This window comes from Bemisia tabaci, chromosome 10, assembly GCF_918797505.1.
Source record: "Bemisia tabaci chromosome 10, PGI_BMITA_v3".
Classification (NCBI taxonomy): Eukaryota; Metazoa; Arthropoda; class Insecta; order Hemiptera; family Aleyrodidae; genus Bemisia; species Bemisia tabaci.
Genome location: NC_092802.1, coordinates 35,277,279 through 35,296,882, shown reverse-complemented (window position 1 = coordinate 35,296,882; position 19,604 = coordinate 35,277,279). Strand labels below are relative to the sequence as shown.

General features: G+C 38.6%; 2 protein-coding genes across 2 annotated transcripts in view; one reads left to right on the top strand and one right to left on the bottom strand.

Annotated features, from left to right (window-relative positions):
- Window positions 1-19,604, top strand: part of LpR1 (Lipophorin receptor 1) — a gene marked incomplete in the record, with an annotated part of 731,049 nt that overhangs the window by 95,105 nt on the left and 616,340 nt on the right.
- Window positions 9,558-18,365, bottom strand: LOC109033681 (uncharacterized). Its single transcript, XM_019046402.2, has 4 exons — window positions 17,877-18,365; window positions 15,474-15,636; window positions 14,452-14,636; window positions 9,558-9,887 (listed from the first exon to the last, which is right to left on the bottom strand). Exons 1-4 carry the CDS (start codon window positions 17,931-17,933, stop codon window positions 9,594-9,596), a joined length of 699 nt encoding a protein of 232 aa, XP_018901947.2. The 5' UTR covers window positions 17,934-18,365; the 3' UTR covers window positions 9,558-9,593.

Genomic DNA, 19,604 nt, shown 5'->3' with positions numbered 1-19,604 from the left:
GTATATGATTTTTTAAATTAGCAACACTGCTTCTTCTCCAAGAATCGATTGTTCTACATAAAAATTGGACGTTTTTCTATCAAACGGAACTATGTGCAATATGACGTGAGCCCTGTTATGCATATATTCTTAAGGGCCTCAGGGCTCATCTTTTAATGCACATAGTTATACATAGGTAACATACATAGGTATTCTAGATCGACTTACTCCTGGATGCAACTATTCATGTTCAGTTCATGTCTGTGTTGCATACACACAAAATTGAAGGCATTTGGTTTCTCTTTCCTTCACAGTAATTCTTGAGGTCTCACCAAAAGGACAAATATTAGTATCTTAAAGGCTGTGGTGCTTCTCCCTTGATTGAGACAGAATTGAGTTGTCTTCTTCTCCCTCTTCTTATTCCTCCTGGAGTTCTTCTTCTTCTTTTTCTCTTGTTTCTCCCGGTTTCAGGACATTCCGTCAACGATTTTTCGTCCGCATGCCTGTTTTGTCCAGTAGTTTACGTCCACGCGTAAAATAAGATTTGTGTTGAAAGAAACTATACAAAAATGAACATAAAAGGGGAAAAAACCAAAAGATAAAAGAAATAATTAAAGTTGCTGTGGGGATCATTAAATTTGACACGGAACCACCTTAATGTTTACAAAACACATTTTATATTTTCCTTCAACTCATTTTTCCCCCATCAATTTAAATGAGGAAAATCCATGCAGAATGTGCAAAAATTTCAAAATCATGAGCTGAAAAACGCCGACTCCACTATTTTAAATATTAGAGCCGAACACAGAACGGAGCGGCGTGCAACCGGCACGAAACGCACACTAACGCCTTCAAACCTAAGGGAACACTTCACACATTGCGCAATGCTTGAAGTATCCCCTTAGGTTTGTAGGCGTCAATGCGCGTTAGGAGTTGGCCAGCCGCCCGCCACGGCGCTTCAAGCAACTATTTCACAACAGAGGTGTTGCACAGTATCAAACGAAATTGAAGGCGCTCCAACATTTTAAGGATGATAGGCATCCTCCAAGAGTACGGAGCTTTCCTCGCAAAATAAATCAAGGTACTACGGCACGAACTCCCCTGCCGGAAAAAACGCGTGGACATAAACTACTAGAAGAACCAGGTGTGCGGACAAAAAATCGGTGTCGAAATGTCATTGAACCTTTCCCCCTCTTTCGATACGGAAGAAGACGACACGGATTGACAAGACCGACTCCGACAAAGTTCCTGGATGCAACTATTTGCACTCAACTCGCGTGCATTTTGCATACACGCAAAATTAAAGGCATTCTGATATCTCTATCCTCGCCAGTGATTCACGAGGCCTAACCGGAAGGATACATATAAACCGCGTCTAGCAGAAAAGAACCAAGCCACATTAGCTATGCCAAATTTAACTGGGCAATTTAATTTTTTACAAGAGAATGTTTGCGCGGATCCCTTTAAAAATTCTCAAGGAATTCGCTTTGTTCTCACTGGATAAAAAACACATTGGATCTAGAGTCCAGACTCTTGAAAATATTGACAAGAAAAAAATACCTTTGATTCAATCGGATTTAAACTTAAATCAAAACGAAATCCGCTTAAATTAAGAGGCTTGGTTCTTGATTTAAGCTAGATTCTGATTGAACCAAGAGTACTTTTTCTTGTCGATGTTTTTAAGAGTCTGGACTCTAGATCCAATTTTTTCCCCCAGTGCTCTGCCTTGCTGGGAAAAAGGCCGTATGAACATCTGAGAGTTGCCAATTTTCCCCTCTTCAATCGTTAAATTTTGCGACAAACAATGAATATTTTTATCTGAAATTTTCTGGTAGTTTAGATCACATTGCGAAGAAAATTTTCTTAAAAGTTTTCCTGAAATTTCTTTTTTTAGTAGAGGAAATTTGGCATCGCACGAAGGTTCATACGGCGTTCTTCCTTAGCACGACTGAAAATTTATTGAAATTTTAAAAAAATATCCGCTCAACAGATTTCATGTGAAATATTAAATTCCCCAATTGAATGGAGATGTTGCATGTGTGCGGAATTTGCGATTTGACTGTTGATTCTTATGTGAAAGTTGGCGAGAAACAGCATGGTGCCACTGGTTTTCTCTGAAATCACCTCCCAAGCTCAAAAAAAGCTCTCAAGTTGAGGCCAAAATGGAGGGGATATCCCACGCTATCCTGAGATTCCTCCTCTACATCAAGAAAAACTCTATGCAAAGATAGGGAGCAAATACATTAGCAGGGTTGCCGTGTTTTCAGTTTTAGAGTCCCCAAATAAAGTGGCAGCCCTGTCAATGTATTTGCTCTCTATCTTTGCATGGAGAGTTCGTCTTGATGTAGAGGTGGACTCTCAGGATAGCGTGGGATATCCCCTCCATTTTGGCCTCAACTTGAGAGCTATTTTTGAGCTTGGGAGTTAGTTTTAGAGAAAACCAGTGGCACACTCGTGTTTCTCGCGAACTTTTACAGGAGAATCAACAGTCAAATCGAAAATTCCTCACACATGCAACCTCTCCATTTGGTAATAGTTGATGTGAAATCGGTCCATATTATTGTCTTCAAGGCTGTGCTGTTTCTCCCTTGTTGCGACTGAGTCGCGCAAAAACAAGTCATGAATAAATCCAAGGCATCGCTATTTAAGGGCGGTTGATTAATTCATGAATTAATTCTGTCCACCACCGCATTTCACTTCGGAGGGACAGGTCGACAGGTGCATGCTTCATCGAGGGATTTCCTTAAAACTTGATTCTACACCGGAAGCAAATGCAATTTTGATTTAATACAAGAAGCGCAACAAACAAGCAAAACACTACCAACAGGGTTGCCACAGTTGGTACCACAGGGACTATCGGGAAAACCGGGAAGTGTCAGGGAATTTTAAAAAGTCAGGGAAACTACGGAAATGTCAGGGATAATTACCTTTTTTAAACAGAAAATTACTCAACGGAAATTCTTTAAAACTACCGTGCTTTTCTTCTCTGTGCAAAGAAAATTCTGCAAAAACTACAAAGAATGATATCAATTTGTTCTCCTTTAACGAAATAACATTGAGGCGGAGATTTTAGACACCGCAAACGAGACACCGCAAACGAGATATGTGATTGCGGACTCTCGCCGGCGCCGTCGAATTACTAAGTACTAATTGGATTAAATTTTGCAATAAGGATCCACTATATAGCTCTGGCTCCTCCATTAAAACACCTATCTGCTTAGAGATACCAAAAGCATGTATGTTGTTTCTAAATTGAGCCAGAAATAATGGTTCCTTATTGTAAAATGTAGTCCAACTAGTCGTTTTTAAATAGCAAGAACAAATTATGATACCCTCAATATCCGTGTGACAAGTTGAAAAATCTCCGCTTGTTAGGGAATACGCTGAACTCTAAAAAAATTGCTACTTTTTTATCATACAATATATGAAACGTCAGACGAACGAGAAAAAAATTGTTCCATCCAACGTTTATCCATCAGACTTTTCAGAAGTTCTATTTTTGGTCCATTTTTTGTCATGGTGAAAATGAAAAAAATGAAAAAAATATTAACAAGCAGTGAGCTCCAACACAATGTGTTGATAAGGCGCGTCATTAACTCGCACATATCAACCCCTTTAGTTTTCATTTACAGAGATTTCAAAATAGGCAAGTAGCACAACAAGATAATTCATACGATCCAACACTTCAACGACGCACTATGACGAGACCGTGTATTGTGAATGTAGAAAGCTATTCGAACGAATTTAAGTTTTTTGATCTGCCTGAAGCAAAATCTTATCAGATTCTTGAAGAAAAGTGGTGCGGAATAATTTAAGCGAAGAAAGGAAAAATTCTGTCGAACTCCTAGAAGATAAAGTCGATTTAAAGGTATTTTGGGGCTAAAATACCCAAATCACCGGTAGTATAAATCCCTTTATATTATTGAAAAGAAATTGACTCGATATAAATGCAATTGCTTTAAATATGTCTTGATTTCGTTACTTTAAACGTCTTTCCATGGAAAGAAGTTCAACCATGTCTATGCTTTATTCATTCATGAATTGAAAGTAAGAAATCTACATCCCGAAAATCTACCGTTGATGTACCAGGTCGATGTACCCACTCGTTGAATTTACGAATCAATTTCGTGAGTGCACATATGTAAAAGTCAATATGCTATAGTCATTTTGGGTGCCTTTATTTTTTAAGAAACAATTACAAGTAATTTAAATCCAGGAGAACCATCAATTTTCCGTATAAAATCGAAAAAATCAAAATATGTCCACTCCCTGACGTGAAAATTAGATTCTACGTGTGAAAATGCTTATGCATCGATATGCTGAACAGAATCCATGTCTATCTCAAAATTTTTCTCAGACGTTTGTGTTATTATCAGCTTCCCTTTAAACCGCGGTTCGATGGCCGAATCGGCTGCCCAAAAAGCAAGCCAATTTTGAAGGGTTCTATGAGAAATTCGTGATATTATCGGCTCTCAGGAAATCACCTCATGGCTAAAACTGGTGGTATAAATGTTTGAGTGCTTAAAATAATCGTATGTAAGAAACTAAGGCATTAAACTATGGAGTCAATTTCTTTTTAATAATATAACGGGATTTACTACCGGTGATTTAGCTATTATAGCCCCAGAATACTTATAAAGCGCCTTTACTTTCCCGAATCTCGACGGATTTTTTATTTGGCTTAAACGACTCAAGAGACACGGTAGTTAAAAATATAAAAAAATTTCGATTTGGATATATAAAACATGTTTAACTCGTTGAGGCACACTGTGTATTGTATGGAGTACTGTTGCTATTCGACCCTTGTCTTCAGGTCAAAATTCTCACAAGGAAGCCCCTTGCAAGAGGCGAATTTTTTGTAATTATTCCCAATTTTTTCTCCGTTATATAATGGAATTGCTTGTCAAATTCTGAGGTCAATTTTATCTAATTGTAATTTATACATTTCTTTTTTTCCCCTTCATTTTATTTTTTGTTTGGAGAATTCGAGGTTTTGTTGATTTCTTCAGATTTAGAATACTGTAACTTCTCTTCTATTCGGCCGATTTTTATGAATGAGACCTCATTTAATTCGTGTTTTGACGAAGAGTAAGAAAAAAATTGCTAAGTACACACGAAACAATTTTTTTGAAAATTGGATGAATCCTAGCGTGACGGTGAAATGGTTAATCAAGCGTAAGTAATTGGGCGAGGGGCTGAGGATCCCGGCCTCGCTTGGCGACCGTCATTAGCTATTGTTCGTCGAGACGCCGACGCAGTGATCAAGAGCGTGGGGAAGAGAGGAGTAAGTGGATTCCTGTATGAGCCACGTTTAGATAATGGTCTAATGAGTCTCGAGGCTCATCACAGATTGCACTTACGGCTAGGGGCTATCAGAGCAGTGCTACCAAATTTTGAAAATCATAACACGGGTGTAGAGCTCTGCCAAAGCAACGTTTTAACCAAAACGAAGAAGTGAAATTCTCATTCGGAGAGTGCCAAACTGGTCTGCCATCCTCGAATCAGTTCGCTTGCTTCTGCTTATATATATGCATATTTAAAATATGCATATATATATGCATATCTTAAATCAGCGCTGAGTTTTCTCAGGCTTTTTTTAAAAAAACCAAGTAACGTAGACTCTTGGTATTCACTGCACATAAACTAGAAAGCCCCAGAATGAGAAACAACTTTAAATCATAATTATCGACGGATAAATAAACTTTTTATACGCTTTGGAAAATCTCAGAAGTTCGCGGTAGTCACTTTTCGGTAAGGAACTAAGGGACTCGGTTATTGTATCGAGCAGGGTTCGAAACGATCGCAAAGGCGGTATACTACGTATACGCGCCAAAATCTCTCAGTACTCTCAGTCATTAGTTCTAAAAGACGTCACGTCTGATGTTTTATGGTTTTTATTTTTTGGATTGTGTCGTACTCCGCGTGTGGTATCAAAATAAGCGTGCTCAAAATACAATCCTCTAAATCCTAATATCATCACCCGAGCTTCTGTACGAGAGAAGACCATAAATTTGAAATTCTAAAGACGATTCGAAGGACTGAAATTTTACTAAATGACTTTTAAGGACACATAACAGACGTATCTCCTGAATCGTTCGGAAGACTAGTGAATCCCCCTGTTCCTAGCGTATATTCTGCACTGAAAAAAAAGTAGTTAGCGTTGAGAACTAATTTGGTAAGTTCTCGCCAAGTAGAATCAAAATTAGGCTTCAGAACTAATTTATTGTACTGAAGCACCAGTCAATTCGCTTCATACGCTGACTTGACTTTACTAGAGCGCGAACCAGAATTGGAAAACAGCACTAGCTGTAAAATTAGCGCTGTGGTAAGACAAATTCACCTTCGGGTCAAACTAATTCGCCCTCAACACTAACTGCCACATTGTCCGTTACATTTATTTAGTTTCGAAAAAGTGGCGTCGGTACAACAGCCTCAATCGCGTCAGCTCGTGAAAATCAATTAAAATGTGAAATTTCGGGCTCGTTTGACAATGTAAATACTCCCGGTATGATTTATAGTGTCCTCTCTTTCTTGAAAACGTTCGAAAGCAACATAAATAAACCTGTTAAGGTTAGAAATCGTCTGTTCGATTCAAAACGTAAACAAGCATGATATTCGTTGGAGTCGTCAATCTTCTGTATTAAATTGCGATTAAAGCGTTCCGCGTTCAGTTTATATATTTCTATTCAAAACTGTTCCACTCACAATCCCAATGTGATCGGTGGCGTGGCGTACGTTGCGATGACTCGATTGATCTGCTATTTGAACCTGTGGGAAAGGATCGATAAACAGGGTGTCCGCAACGAACATCTTAATAGTCGCTTCTTTCCCACAGTTCAAATGGGAAAATATCGATTGATGAACGTTTCTATGAAACATACGTCCCCAAACCTGATTTAATCCTGTGAAACAGCAGTTTATTGACTCCGCCCTTAAATTGTGATTTTGTCGACCATCTCCTTTCAAATGAAAAAAGAAGAAAAAAACCTAAAAACGTGGCCCAAACTGTGCAAAAAGATGGTAAAATAGTGCTGGGCTCACACTATTTGGGAGCGGGGGAGACAAAGCCAAGAAGTTCCAAAATTTTCAATCAGAGCCAACAATTTTGAGCTCTAATAAGTATCAGTACAAAACTGATGGGGGAGAGTGTTCAGCTCAGGCAGTTTGCATTGGAATATTAACTTGAGGCCACGTCGATAGATCTATAATTTTTGGTCTTTTTATACCTCATCAGTAGATAACAGGAAAATGATGGACTGTGTATAGGGTCACTCGTTAGGTAACGTTCGTTTGTCTGTTACACTTGTCTCCTCAGTCCTTTGCAACCACCCGCTACCACCAAAGGGATCGTTTCCCCCTTTTTTCTCTTGTTTGTCCACCCGCTTTGTCTATCAACTTCAATAATCAGCCCGCAGCTCTATTTAAATGCCGAGAGGCTAAAATCTAATTCACCTGCGCGAGGGACTGGTGACGTTCCGATACCACGCCGAGGTGCTGACATTTGCTGGCATCACCCAACTTTTTTCCGACATTAAATTCGAGCGACAATTTCATCGTGCGCATTGTATTCGGAAATCGATCCAGACTTTCACAGGGGAAAAAACCGGTGCCCATGGTTTTCCTTCGCGGAAAAGCCATCGGAATTTTCAGAGCACGATCGTTACATAGGGCTTTTTATTATGGTTTATAGAATTTATAAATACCTAGTATCACCGGGATTGCACGCAAGAGATACAGTCAAATAAAAACACTAAAAAATCACTGAAACGAAAAAAACACTAAAATAAAAACATCGCAGAAAAATCACGTTGGACACGTCAAAAAAGCCTGAAAGCTATTCTGCCGTGATAAGGAGAAGCGCCGCATGAATATTCGAGAGTTGCCTAATTTCCTTTCAGAAAAAAGTAATTTTTGAAGAAAGTTATGAATATTTTTCCATGAAATTTTCAAAAACTTTAGGTGAAATTGCGAACAAAATTATGTGAAAAATTGGAGGAAAAATATTTACAAATTTTCCAGAAAATTTGTGATGTATCAAAGGAAATTTTGCAACGCCTGAAGGTTCATACGGCGTTTTTCCTTAGCATGGCTGAAATAGCGTATACGCATCTCGGAACTTGGCGCGATTCACGCGAGTCAAGAGTCGAGACTATTCAGGAAGAAGCGCGATGCTTGAAGTATTCTTACAGTTTTGCAGGCGCTTCCCTTTATCGTTTTTTGCGCGAAGTTCAAACGCGAATCTGATCACAGTTTTTAAGCAACAAAACTTTCTTACACATCCGCAACAATGATGAAGAGCTTCGTCTCTTATTTGCTGACTCAGAGATTGTAAAGCGAAGTAGAAAAGTAGGACTGAGAGATTAAATGCAAGTGTAAGTCTTGCTCGAAAGTGAAGAGCTTGGCGGACAAAGCGCTCAAGTGCAGTTTCTGCAATTCCGAGAAATATGTGTTCGAAGTTTTGAAATTATTTGGATCCTCATGGCGAAAAGAAAGTTCAAACTTACTTTTTAACGCTTAAAAATTATAATTTGCGTGTGAATGTCTCACAGAATATGCATCAAGACTATTTTTATTTGAAATCATTAATATCTCAATTGCGAAAATATCGCAATTTTTTTCGAAAACTGCACTTATGCGCCTTGTCCTCTAAGCCCCGAAATTGAGGGAAGGTCAGATAATCCGAAAGTTTTTGAGTCAAGGAAGAGACCAAAAAAAATCAGGAAAATGTTAAGGAAATCAGAAAATGAAAAAAATTATGGAAACCCTGTACTGATACTTTTGGATGCCTCTTAAATTACAAAAATTCCTTTATTATAAATATGTGTCGTTGAATTGACGTGACGTCATAACATTTTTCCCAATCTCTCGCCCCGGACGCCTCACAGTGGATCGAGTCAATTTGAAAGGTCGGGCATGAAATTTTTAACTAAAACTGCAAATTTTGATGTTTATTTCGTCACATTTGAAACTTGATCAGGTGCTTCCAGAGGAAAATTTCAAGAGAAAACCAATGGAACAATTTTCAAAATACAAACTTAGTGCGGTGGACACACGCGTCGTGAGATAGTATGTTGGAGTTTTTTGCCAACGAGCGTTAGAAAAACTGGAAATATCAATACAGAGGGAAAAAGCTCATATGAGCACAATTTTCCCTGAGATATGCTGTTTGGTGCAACACAAATTCTATATTCGATTATTTTTCTTGTATTTATGATTAATTCTTATTTTTTATAGATTTATATTGTTTATATTATTTATAAGAGGTATTGCAGTTCTTTTAGCTTACATGTGTGGTGTAATTGTCATTGAAAAAGTTACTAGAATTTACACATTTTTTGTAAGATTCATCTGAATTTTACTTTTGTTTAGTTTATTTACTCAAATTATTAAATTTGATTTTATTTATTATTCTATAAAATTTTAGGAAAGGAAATTTTAGAAAATTTATTTTTCTGTAAAATTGATATTTTAGGAAGGCAACTGAATTTTAAAATCTATTTTAAAAAATTAACTGATTTTTCAAATCTCAAAGTTTTGATTTAACAGAGTTGTAAGCTTTTAAAGTTTCCGTCCGACCTCTCCCTATGACTCGATCCACTGTGCGCCTCTCGCGTTTATTCGGCGGTTGCAGGACACTCGAAGATGTTGTTCAGCCCTAGCGCAATTCTGAGGGTCTCCTCAACTCCGCGGCGAGTCTGGGGGTTCCTGTGACCCCCTTTCAGTTCCACCACCAGTCCTTCGGAAACTGCAAGTGCGTTGAGGATGGCATCAATAGCGGCCTCGAACACGACTTGGTTTCTCATCAAATCGGCCTCGTAATCGCGCAAAACCTCGGTGAGCACGTCCGTGGCTTTGTTTTTTTCATCGAGTAGATGACACTCTGAGCTGTCGTCCGATATTGGCGAAATCTGGCGAGAGAACAAATCACACGTCATCAAAATATCCTTTTGAACATCTATTTTGTCGTGCTAAAGGTCCAGTTACACGATCAAATTGAGCCATCAAATTGGGCCTCTCATTGATCGCATCCTCACCTCAGGTCTTTTTCCACCAATCAGAGCTTCAGTTTGATGGCTCCATTTGATCGTGTAAATGAACCTTAAGGAAAAACGCCGTATGAACCCTCAGGCGTTGCCAAACTTCCTTTAATAACCTACGAATTTATTAGGAAATTCTGAATATTTTTCTCCCAATTTTTCAGACGATTTTGTTCACGATTTTCTCTTTAATATCTGAAAACTTTAAGGAAAAAATGACTTTTGGGATCAAAATAAGACTTTTTTATTCTATGACGTTTTCCCAAAAAATTCCCTTCCCCTTTTCATCGAATAGATGACACTCTGAGCTGTCGTCCGATATTGGCGAAATCTGGGGAGAGAACAAATCACACGTCATCGAAATATCCTTTTGAACATCTATTTTGTCGTGCTACTGGCCTGGTTACACGCTCAAATTTCCGTCAAATTCCGATCAAAATGATGACCAAGATGGCGGTCGAGAGTTATCTAGATTGATGAGTAAATTAATTAAAACAGCGTGTTGATTGAAATAAGCACGGTTGTGTGGAAATCAGATGACGGATGAGCCCACAGTTCCATCATCTACCATCAAATTTTTGCAGGCCGCAGAAATTTGATGGTAGATGGTGCGCACCAGTCACCATTTGATCGGAAATTGATGGAAATTTGAGCGAGTAACCAGCACACTAAGGAAAAACGCCGTATGAACCTTTAGGCGTTGCCAAACTTCCTTTAATAACCTACGAATTTATTACGAAAATTCTGAATATTTTTCTCCCAATTCTTCAGACGATTTTGTTCACGATTTTCTCTTTAATATCTGCAAATTTTAAGGAAAAACTGACTTTTGGGATCAAAATAAGACTTTTTTTTATTCTATGACGTTTTCCCGAAAAATCCCTTCCCCCTAAACCCCTGTCAAAGTATGATTTCGGTTTCTTTAAGGGCAGATATGTGTTTAGCGGGAAGAACGTAGAAGGACAGTGTGTCTACCATTATTAAAATTCGGTGAAACCGAAAATTATTAGGAAATTGATGTCATCAGGAAAATTGGTCATGGAATAGGAAAGTCCAAGTACGTTAAGCATTTTGCAACTTCATGCAGTTAATGGCTGGAAAAAGTGACAAACTCTTTTCAAGTCATTCAATGTGTAAGTTTGTAAAATCAAAAGAGTGTTATTTTATTCGTGCAAAACGTCAGAAAGTCTCATCCAAAATATTAAGAAAAATCAGGAAACTATAAGGATAATCCAGAGGGATATTTTAGTAGACACCCTGAAGTACCAATTTGCATGCATTTTCATTCATAACTGTCATCACAATTAAGAAAAAACGGGTTTTTGGTCCAAACTTCGAGGAGCTGTAACTTTTATAGGGGGATTTCAGCGAAAATGTCATAAAATGAAGAAGTCTTATTTTGATCCCAAAAATTTATTCTAAAAATATTCTAGTCCAATCCGAGACACCGCGTGTACTCTATATTTTCAACTAAGGAATGAAAATGAGTCTGTCGCACATACAAGTGATACAGCAAACTGACGAGGGGAACCTCCCAAGTTGCCGCCTCCGATCGGGCTGAAAAAATTCCATCGAACTCTTTTGATGAATCCATTAGACCCGTGTTTTTTTGTTTTTTCCAATGCGTCCTGGAAACACCCCAAAAAAATTCCGAAAAGTCTTTTTTTGAGCGCGTGTGGGACACTTAGTGACTTTTCACACAGTAGCTTTACTTATCGGAATTTTTTTTTTTTGGGGGGGGGGGAGGTGTTGCCAGGGGGCATTGGAAAAAAAAAACTGTCAGGCAGCCGTGTGAAAAGTCACTAAATGTCCGAAGCGCGCTCAAAAAGACTTTTCAGAATTTTTTTGGGGTGTTTCCAGGACGCATTGCGGAAAAAACAAAAATACAAGAGTCGATTGGATCATATCAACAGGGTTGCCACAGTCGGGAAAAACCGGGAAATGTTAGGGAATTTTAAAAAGTGAGGGAAAACCGGGGAATGTGAGGGAAAATGACGAAAATGTCAGGGAAAATTTGTTAAATAACCTTTATTTGCTTTCTATAATAGGTTTGAGGTTTTGAACAACAAATTTCGCGTGAAAACTATTTTCAATTATGCCTTCTTAATCATCCGTCACATCTTCAATGGGCCTGTTGCAAACTTTTGCTAGAGCAGAATGAATAGTTGTTTCCTATAGATAATGCCTCAAAAATCACGATGAGCGCATCGGCAAAGTCTGAAATGCACTCATAAATTCACAATCTGCGTAAGAAATTTGCGTTATTTTGAGCTTCCCGCTTCAAAAACGATACTACTGCACAGGTGAACATTTTGTTAGAGGAGTCGCTCCATCGTCGGCAATAATCATCATGGCCGACGCTTGCGCAGTTCCTCACGTAATTCGAGGAGAGTTCAAGGTCAATTAAGGCGGGCGAGGAAAATATGAACGTAAACACGCCGATTGTTATGGTTTAATCCTGTTCAGGTGTTATCTCGTCCCATCACACGTGTTTTGGCGGACTGGCGTCGGCCATGATGAGTATTGTCGCCAATGGAACGACTCCTCTAACAAAATGTTCACCTGTACCGTAGTATCGTTTCCGAAGCGGGAAGCTCAAAAAACCGCAAATATCTTACGCAGATTGTGAAGTTATGAGTGCATTTCAGACTTTGCCGATGCGCTCATCGTGATTTTTGGGGCATTATCTGCAGGAAACAACTCTTAGTTTTGCTCTAGCAAAAGTTTGCAACAGGCCCATTGTCAGGGAATTTCACCAAAATGTGTCGGGGAAATCAGGGAAATGTCAGGGAATTTCATTTTCTAAATTCTGTGGCAACCCTGATCCAAAGAGTTCGTTCGAATTTTTCAGCCCGATCGGAGGCGGCAACTTGGGAAGTTCCCTTGGGAGTCGAGCTCTCACAGATAAAATTGCGCGAATATCACTATGAGCTAATCCGAATGTCTATAGGTCCAGTTACACCATCAAATTGAGCCATCAAATTGGGCCTCTCATTGGTCGCATCCTCACCTCAGGTCTTTTTCCACCAATCAGAGCTTCAGTTTGATGGCTCAATTTGATCGTGTAACTGAACCTTATAGTCCACGCCTTCGTGCACAATTTGCGTAGTTTTTGCGTTTTTTTTTCAAATTTACTGCGTCCGCTGGCAGATCATTCTTCGTTCCTGGAAATAGACTGTTATAGTGGATACGTACGTCATTGGTCGAGTCTCCGTTAATCGTCGCTCTTCTGACGTAAGGGCGTATCTCTATTACCGTGTGAGCCCTGAAAAGCACGGAGTTATATGGAGAGCAGGGTTCACGTGGAAATTGAGATACGCCCTAACGTCAGAGGGACGACGAATTGTGCTTGTGCCACTTCCAACTACGCGGCGAAGCGATCGGTATCAAAACAGTTCATTTGATCGGGCGGAACCGTAGAATAAATCAAATTTCGTTCCGACCAGATCAAATGAACTGTGTTGATATCGATCGCTGTGCCGTGCATGTGTGAATAAGCGTTGTCCACGTAAAATTTTGAGGAGGGAGCATGCAATGAGTACTTCAGCTCATACTTGCATTGTGCTGTATTATATGGATCACATTTAGCAAAAAGGAACCAGCGCGATCACAGTGTTTCCAAAATCGTGCATCCTCCTCTTTTCTTTCAACAATACTTATAACATGTACAGTACTCAAATTTACACAATTATTGTTCTTTAAAATTAACAATTTTCTGGTGGGAAGAAAAAAAATCTCTATTCTGAGAGATTTTTAGATAATTATGAAGAAGCATTATTTTTACAGCACTGTGATCACACTGGTTCCTTTTTGCTAAATGCGATCCATATACGCTCGTGTCTTTCAGTAGAACATTTCAGGATGCAAGTAAGATCCTATCTGGATTTTTACAGAACAGGAGGTTGAGTGTTGAGGTAATTACAACTAGGGATGGGTCTGGGTCTTGTGTCCTGCGTCTGCTGGTCGTTCAGGGCTGATAGCGATGGAGAAAACCGGGTAAATCAGGGAATGTGCGATGGGAAAAGTCAGAGCATCTTTGACACGCCTGTTCAGCTGTGAAACACATCACTGATCTTCCGTTCGTTCGCTATTTCTGGTCGTGTCTAAGGCTTGTCATCTTTTAAGCAGCCACTGAATTCCTTTTTCCATAAATTGATCTCGAATCAAGGACATTTTGTCAAGCGTTTAGCCTTAGTCAGCGGTTTTTTTTTTAAAATTTTGTTTAAAGGCCAGGGAGAGTCAGGGAATTAAGAAATTTTGAAGTAACGGAAAGCAAAAATAGTCGTGAAAAAGTCAGGGAATTTGCAGACGAAGAAATTATGGCAACCCTGCCGATTCGCGATTTAGCCTTCCGAAGCGCTTCGCGCCTCGGGTGTCAGGCCTTTAGTGTCACTTATATGATCTTATATACTAAAGATAATAAACGTTCACTGACCGTCTCATTTCCTGTTTCCGCAGAGCTCTCTATATTTGAAGCTTTAGTGCAGTTTTTGTTCGTAATGGATTCAGTGTGCCGCGAGAGAAAACATAGGCCCATACAGATCGTATCTTGAGCTTGCGACAAGAAATCCTCTTCGTCCCTTGACAGATACATCAAAGCTCTATCCCTTAAACTGTTCACTGAAAAGAATACGAAATTTGAAACGATCAACCAAGAAAAATTCAGCCCAATTTGTTGTTAAAGTTACAAGGTGGAGAAATGGTGTCGGGTGTGTTCACACTATTTCGTTAAAGTTGCGTTTCTTGAACTGCGTACGCGGAAAAAATTAGATTGCTGATTTTTCCCATCAAAATCTCATCAAAATTTCAATATCCTCTTTTTTCAAAAGCGTTAGGGAAATCGGGGAAATATCAGGGAATTTAATTTTCTAAATTCTGTAGCAACCCTGTCACAAAAACTAATTTCATGAAATTTTATATTTTTAGGCCTGCTACTGAAGAAGTAAAACTAGTTTATGAGACATTACGAGGCAGTGGAGATAGGGTGGCATGAAATGTAAGAAAGATGTGAAAGATTGGAAATTTCAGTGAAATATTTCATGAAATTTCATGATGCTGTGAAATATTTCATATTTTTCAGGGGCTAGAGTACGCAACCCACACTCAAACACAAAAATAGAACAATTTTTACATTCTGCCAAGACGAAAAGGAACCGGTATCTCTCAATTTATTTCATAAATTTCTGAAATTTCATGAAATTAATATTTCACGTGAAATTTTAAGATTTAATTTTCGTGAAATTTTGCCACCCTGAGTGGAGAAATCAATCGGGCAGTATACAAGTCTGCAAGACTTCGCCTCTTGAAATTATCGATTAGGTAGGAAAAAATTAAAATAAGGAAATGGGGGAGGGAAAACTTTCTTGGCAAACTAATGAGTTTTTGCCTACACCTCAATGGACGAATCATAACCCAGACCAATTTTTATTTAACAAGATTTCACTGCGAGATTCAAACCTGTGGTGCAGTTATCGGCAGACAAAATTCTCCTCAGTGCAGACTTCATGAGCCTTCGACTTGCATTAATGCGAGCACCAGTGTCATCCTTGCCGTATTCTGACAGAGTTTGCAGATCTTGTTCAACCTGATCATGCTTCGAATCTTCAGTGCAGCGTCTTGCCTGTAGATATGAGATTTTAGAAACTGAATTAATCGCTCATTAAAGTATCTTATTAGACATCAGGAATAATTTTGGTTCATGAACGGGCCTCTTATGTCACGGAATTGTATTCAAGGTAAATTTTCGTGATCTTGCAACGAAATCTACCGCTGCGTAATGAGATATGATAGATGCTTAGCAGCCCGTGACAAGATATACATTGAAAAACAATTTAAAAAGCGGGTAACAAAGTTCACAAACAAGACCAAAACGTTTCGGCTGAAAATTCAGCCATCCTCAATTGGATAAATAAAAAGAAAAATAGTAAAACATCTAAAATAGTACCTGACTGTACCTTTCAGATTGAGAATGTTGTTATGTTGTTGGTCATAACAACATTCTCGATTTTAAAGTTACAGTCAGGTACTATTTTAGATTTTTTTACCATTTTCTTATGAACCATTTTTCTTCATTCTCATTTCTGAGGATGGCTGAATTTTCAGCCGAAACGTTTTGATCTTGTTTCTGAGCTTTTAGCCTTGTCACCCGCTTTTTAAATTGTTTTTTATTGTACCACTACGTAATTTTGCTACATATATTTTGTGCCATTGAGAAGCAAAAACTAGGGCGTCTACAAGTTCAGAATTTCCGGAAAGTCCGGAAATAGTTCCGATTTTTTTAGGGCAGTCGGAAGTACTGAAAAAGTGCAGAAAATTCCGCAAAAAGATCCGGAATTTTTGTCATTTTTGTCGCAATTTCAGCGAGAAAGCCAAATTCTGGAAATTTTTTGAATTCCGTCAAATGAAGGTACCGAAAAAGTAGTGAATTTTTCTGTTGAGGGGGTATTGAATTTCTTGAGAATGTACCGAAAAAGTACTGTAAAAGTACGGATTTTTGACCAACCTGTTTTAGTAGACACCCTGAATAACTGGAGTAATTTTCGAATTAATGGAAGAATTCGACCTTTAACATGTATCAGCAATAATGGTATGAAGTATGATCTCAATTTATAAAAGATGGAGCTACATTTCCGCACAAGTTAAAATAATTAATGAAACAATTTGAATTTTTTTTTTAAAAAAAATCTCCATCGGGAAGAAAAAGTGAGTACAAAACCCTTACAAAACCCTTAAAAAAAACTCTTTTAGCGGACGAATGATGGGCCGCATGCCCGAAACGCGTCTGCTTGTTAATTAAAAATCGTCCCAAATGAGTTTTAAAAAAATAGAAGGGAAAAAAAAATTGTTTCTTTCAGGTATGATATCAAATTTTTGAAGATTCATTCAAAATTATGTCGAAAATTTGGATAACGGACGTCGACCTTTGATATAATCGGTACGAGAGAAGCAGCGTGATGATAGAGGAAAGTCCATTCTGTTTAACATTGAGGGATATTCGGAGACGCGTTCAACAAGGAACCAGAAAAAGAAACCGAATTTTTTTTCAAAATCAGCAGAAGTACCGCGCGGACGGATGTTTGCAGAGAATTTGCTGTCGAAAAGATAAAAAATTAGCACACAAAAAATGGCGCATCTAGAGCCTAAGAACTTTCATTTAACTCAAATCTGAGGTAAATCAGTCCGACCGAAGGAAGACAAATTGTCTAGCGGCAAATACGAAAACATTTCGTCATCAATTCGAGGTGAATAATATTTTGTAACGTCGGGAGCGCAAATCGAAAAACTGATGGGTGCTGACAAATCTCCTGGTGGAGAGCTTTCGTTTAAAACAAACCCGAAGTAAATCGGTCCAATAGTTTCCGAGATCGAATGAGGACAAAAAAAAACCCTTAGAGTTTTAATTATAAAGAGATATTTTGCCCAAAACATTGGAATTAGAAAAGATTCATACCCTAATGAAAGATCAGGGTAAAGTAGAGTCCCTTTATACTGAGAGTGAAGACAACACCCCCTCATGGCGTCACAAACGGGAATAAAGATTACACAAATTGAACGTGTTTCGTAATCTTTGATTGGCTCATTCTCAAATTCCTCTCTCCGTTCCTTCTCTCATTCCGTTTGTTCCTTGTCGAACCCGTCATTCTTCGGTCCATACCAGATTATAATCTTTGCAATTGGTGAAAACGTAGTCTTTATTACCGTTTGTGACACTGTGGAGGCCTAAAATACGATAACCAATCAGAAATGGATTCACATTGTCTTAACTCTTAGTATAAGGGGACTCAAGGGTAAAGAATGTTCTCTATTTCAAATTTTCGCCCGAGTAATGATTGACGAGCAAAGTTAAAAATTGCTGGCTACCTGAATCAGAAGCAGGACAAGCGTCGCACTAAAGGCCAACGCGACCTTTGACACCATAGTAGAATTACACTCTGAGAACTCAAATTTAGACGTTCACTTTATATATCTCCCCTCCATTTCAATGGTGATTTTCCTACGCACTCTGCCCTGATGACGTATTTCCTCGTTCGATCGAAGTCTTGTCAATATCAAAGGATGGAAGAAAAACCTTAAATGGGGAAAAAGCAGATATTCACCACGCATGTTAAAAGTGACGCAGTACAATTGGATGTGGGCTTTTAATTTTTTGCACACCTATTCATTCTTCATGAAGTGAACTTCATCTACTCGATACATTGTTGTTCAAGTTGGATTTATTTTTTAAATGAAAAAAGTAAAGGTTGCATGGCCTTCACCCATCCTACATAGGCTGTCCAAAAAGTACCGAGACTGGTTCCATAACTCAAAAACCAAGATAGCTAGATGCTTGATCTTGGTCTCATTTGAAAGATCAATTTAATATCTATCGATTGAGACCAAAATCAAAACTTTCGGTTAAATATTTCAAAAGTTACAACACTGTTAGTAAAAAACATATCTGGACCCCCTACCGTTTTTTATGACTATTTTCTCTTGCCGGTAACACTCTCTAAATTATTAATGATCAGTGCACGGTTCTTTTGCAACTAATCATGGTAAAACCTAATTGATTTGGAAACACTGTCAAGTCGTCGTCGTCCGACTACGGGTATAAGGGTTCAAAATCCACGGGGAAAGAATGGACCCGAATGGACCGTCGCGTCGGTCAGCCACCCCCAGAAAACCGGGGAAATTTTCGGCAGCTGTCGACAGTTCACAGTGCGTGCGTGGTCTACGCTGAGGATAGTGAGTGATTTTGTTTCCGTGTTCGAAATTTTTAATACCACTGCTTTATCTCTTTCCATGATGGTATCAAAAATTTCGAACACGGAAACAAAATCACTCACTATCCTCAGCGTAGACCACGCACCTACTGTAAACTGTCAACAACTGCCGAAAATTTCCCCGGTTTTCTGGGGGTGGCTGACCGACGCGACGGTCCATTCTTTCCCCGTGGATTTTGAACCCTTATACCCGTAGTCGGACGACGACGACTTGACAGTGTTTCCAAATCAATTAGGTTTTACCATGATTAGTTGCAAAAGAACCGTGCACTGATTATTAATAATTTAGAGAGTGTTACCGGCAAGAGAAAATAGTCATAAAAAAACGGTAGGGGGTCCAGATATTTTTTTTACAAACAGTGTTGTAACTTTTGAAATATTTGACCGAAAGTTTTGATTTTGGTTTCAATCGATAGATGGGTGAATTCAAATAAGGGTCAAATTCCAGGTTCAATTTCCTCCCAAAATTTTTTTGTGAATTTTTGGGCAAACCAACCTTTATTTTGACTCTCATTAGGTGTAGACCTAGGAAATATAGCTCGTTGAGCTTAATAGTTATGCTTAAACCCGAATTTCCACCGTCACGTGTATCACCTCCCAAAATTTGCTCTAATTTTGCCTGACTTCCCAAATTTTCATCTCAGAGGTGACATATAATACTTTTAATTGAAAATTGAACGCAATTGTCATAAAAGCATCGTCGAGCACTAAATTAAAGTATAATTGAAAACATGTAACCCTTTCATATCTTACAGAACCAAAAAAATTCATCCGTCATGAAAGATATCTGGAGCTTATTCTGCTTATCTTTTAGACAGTTCCGTCT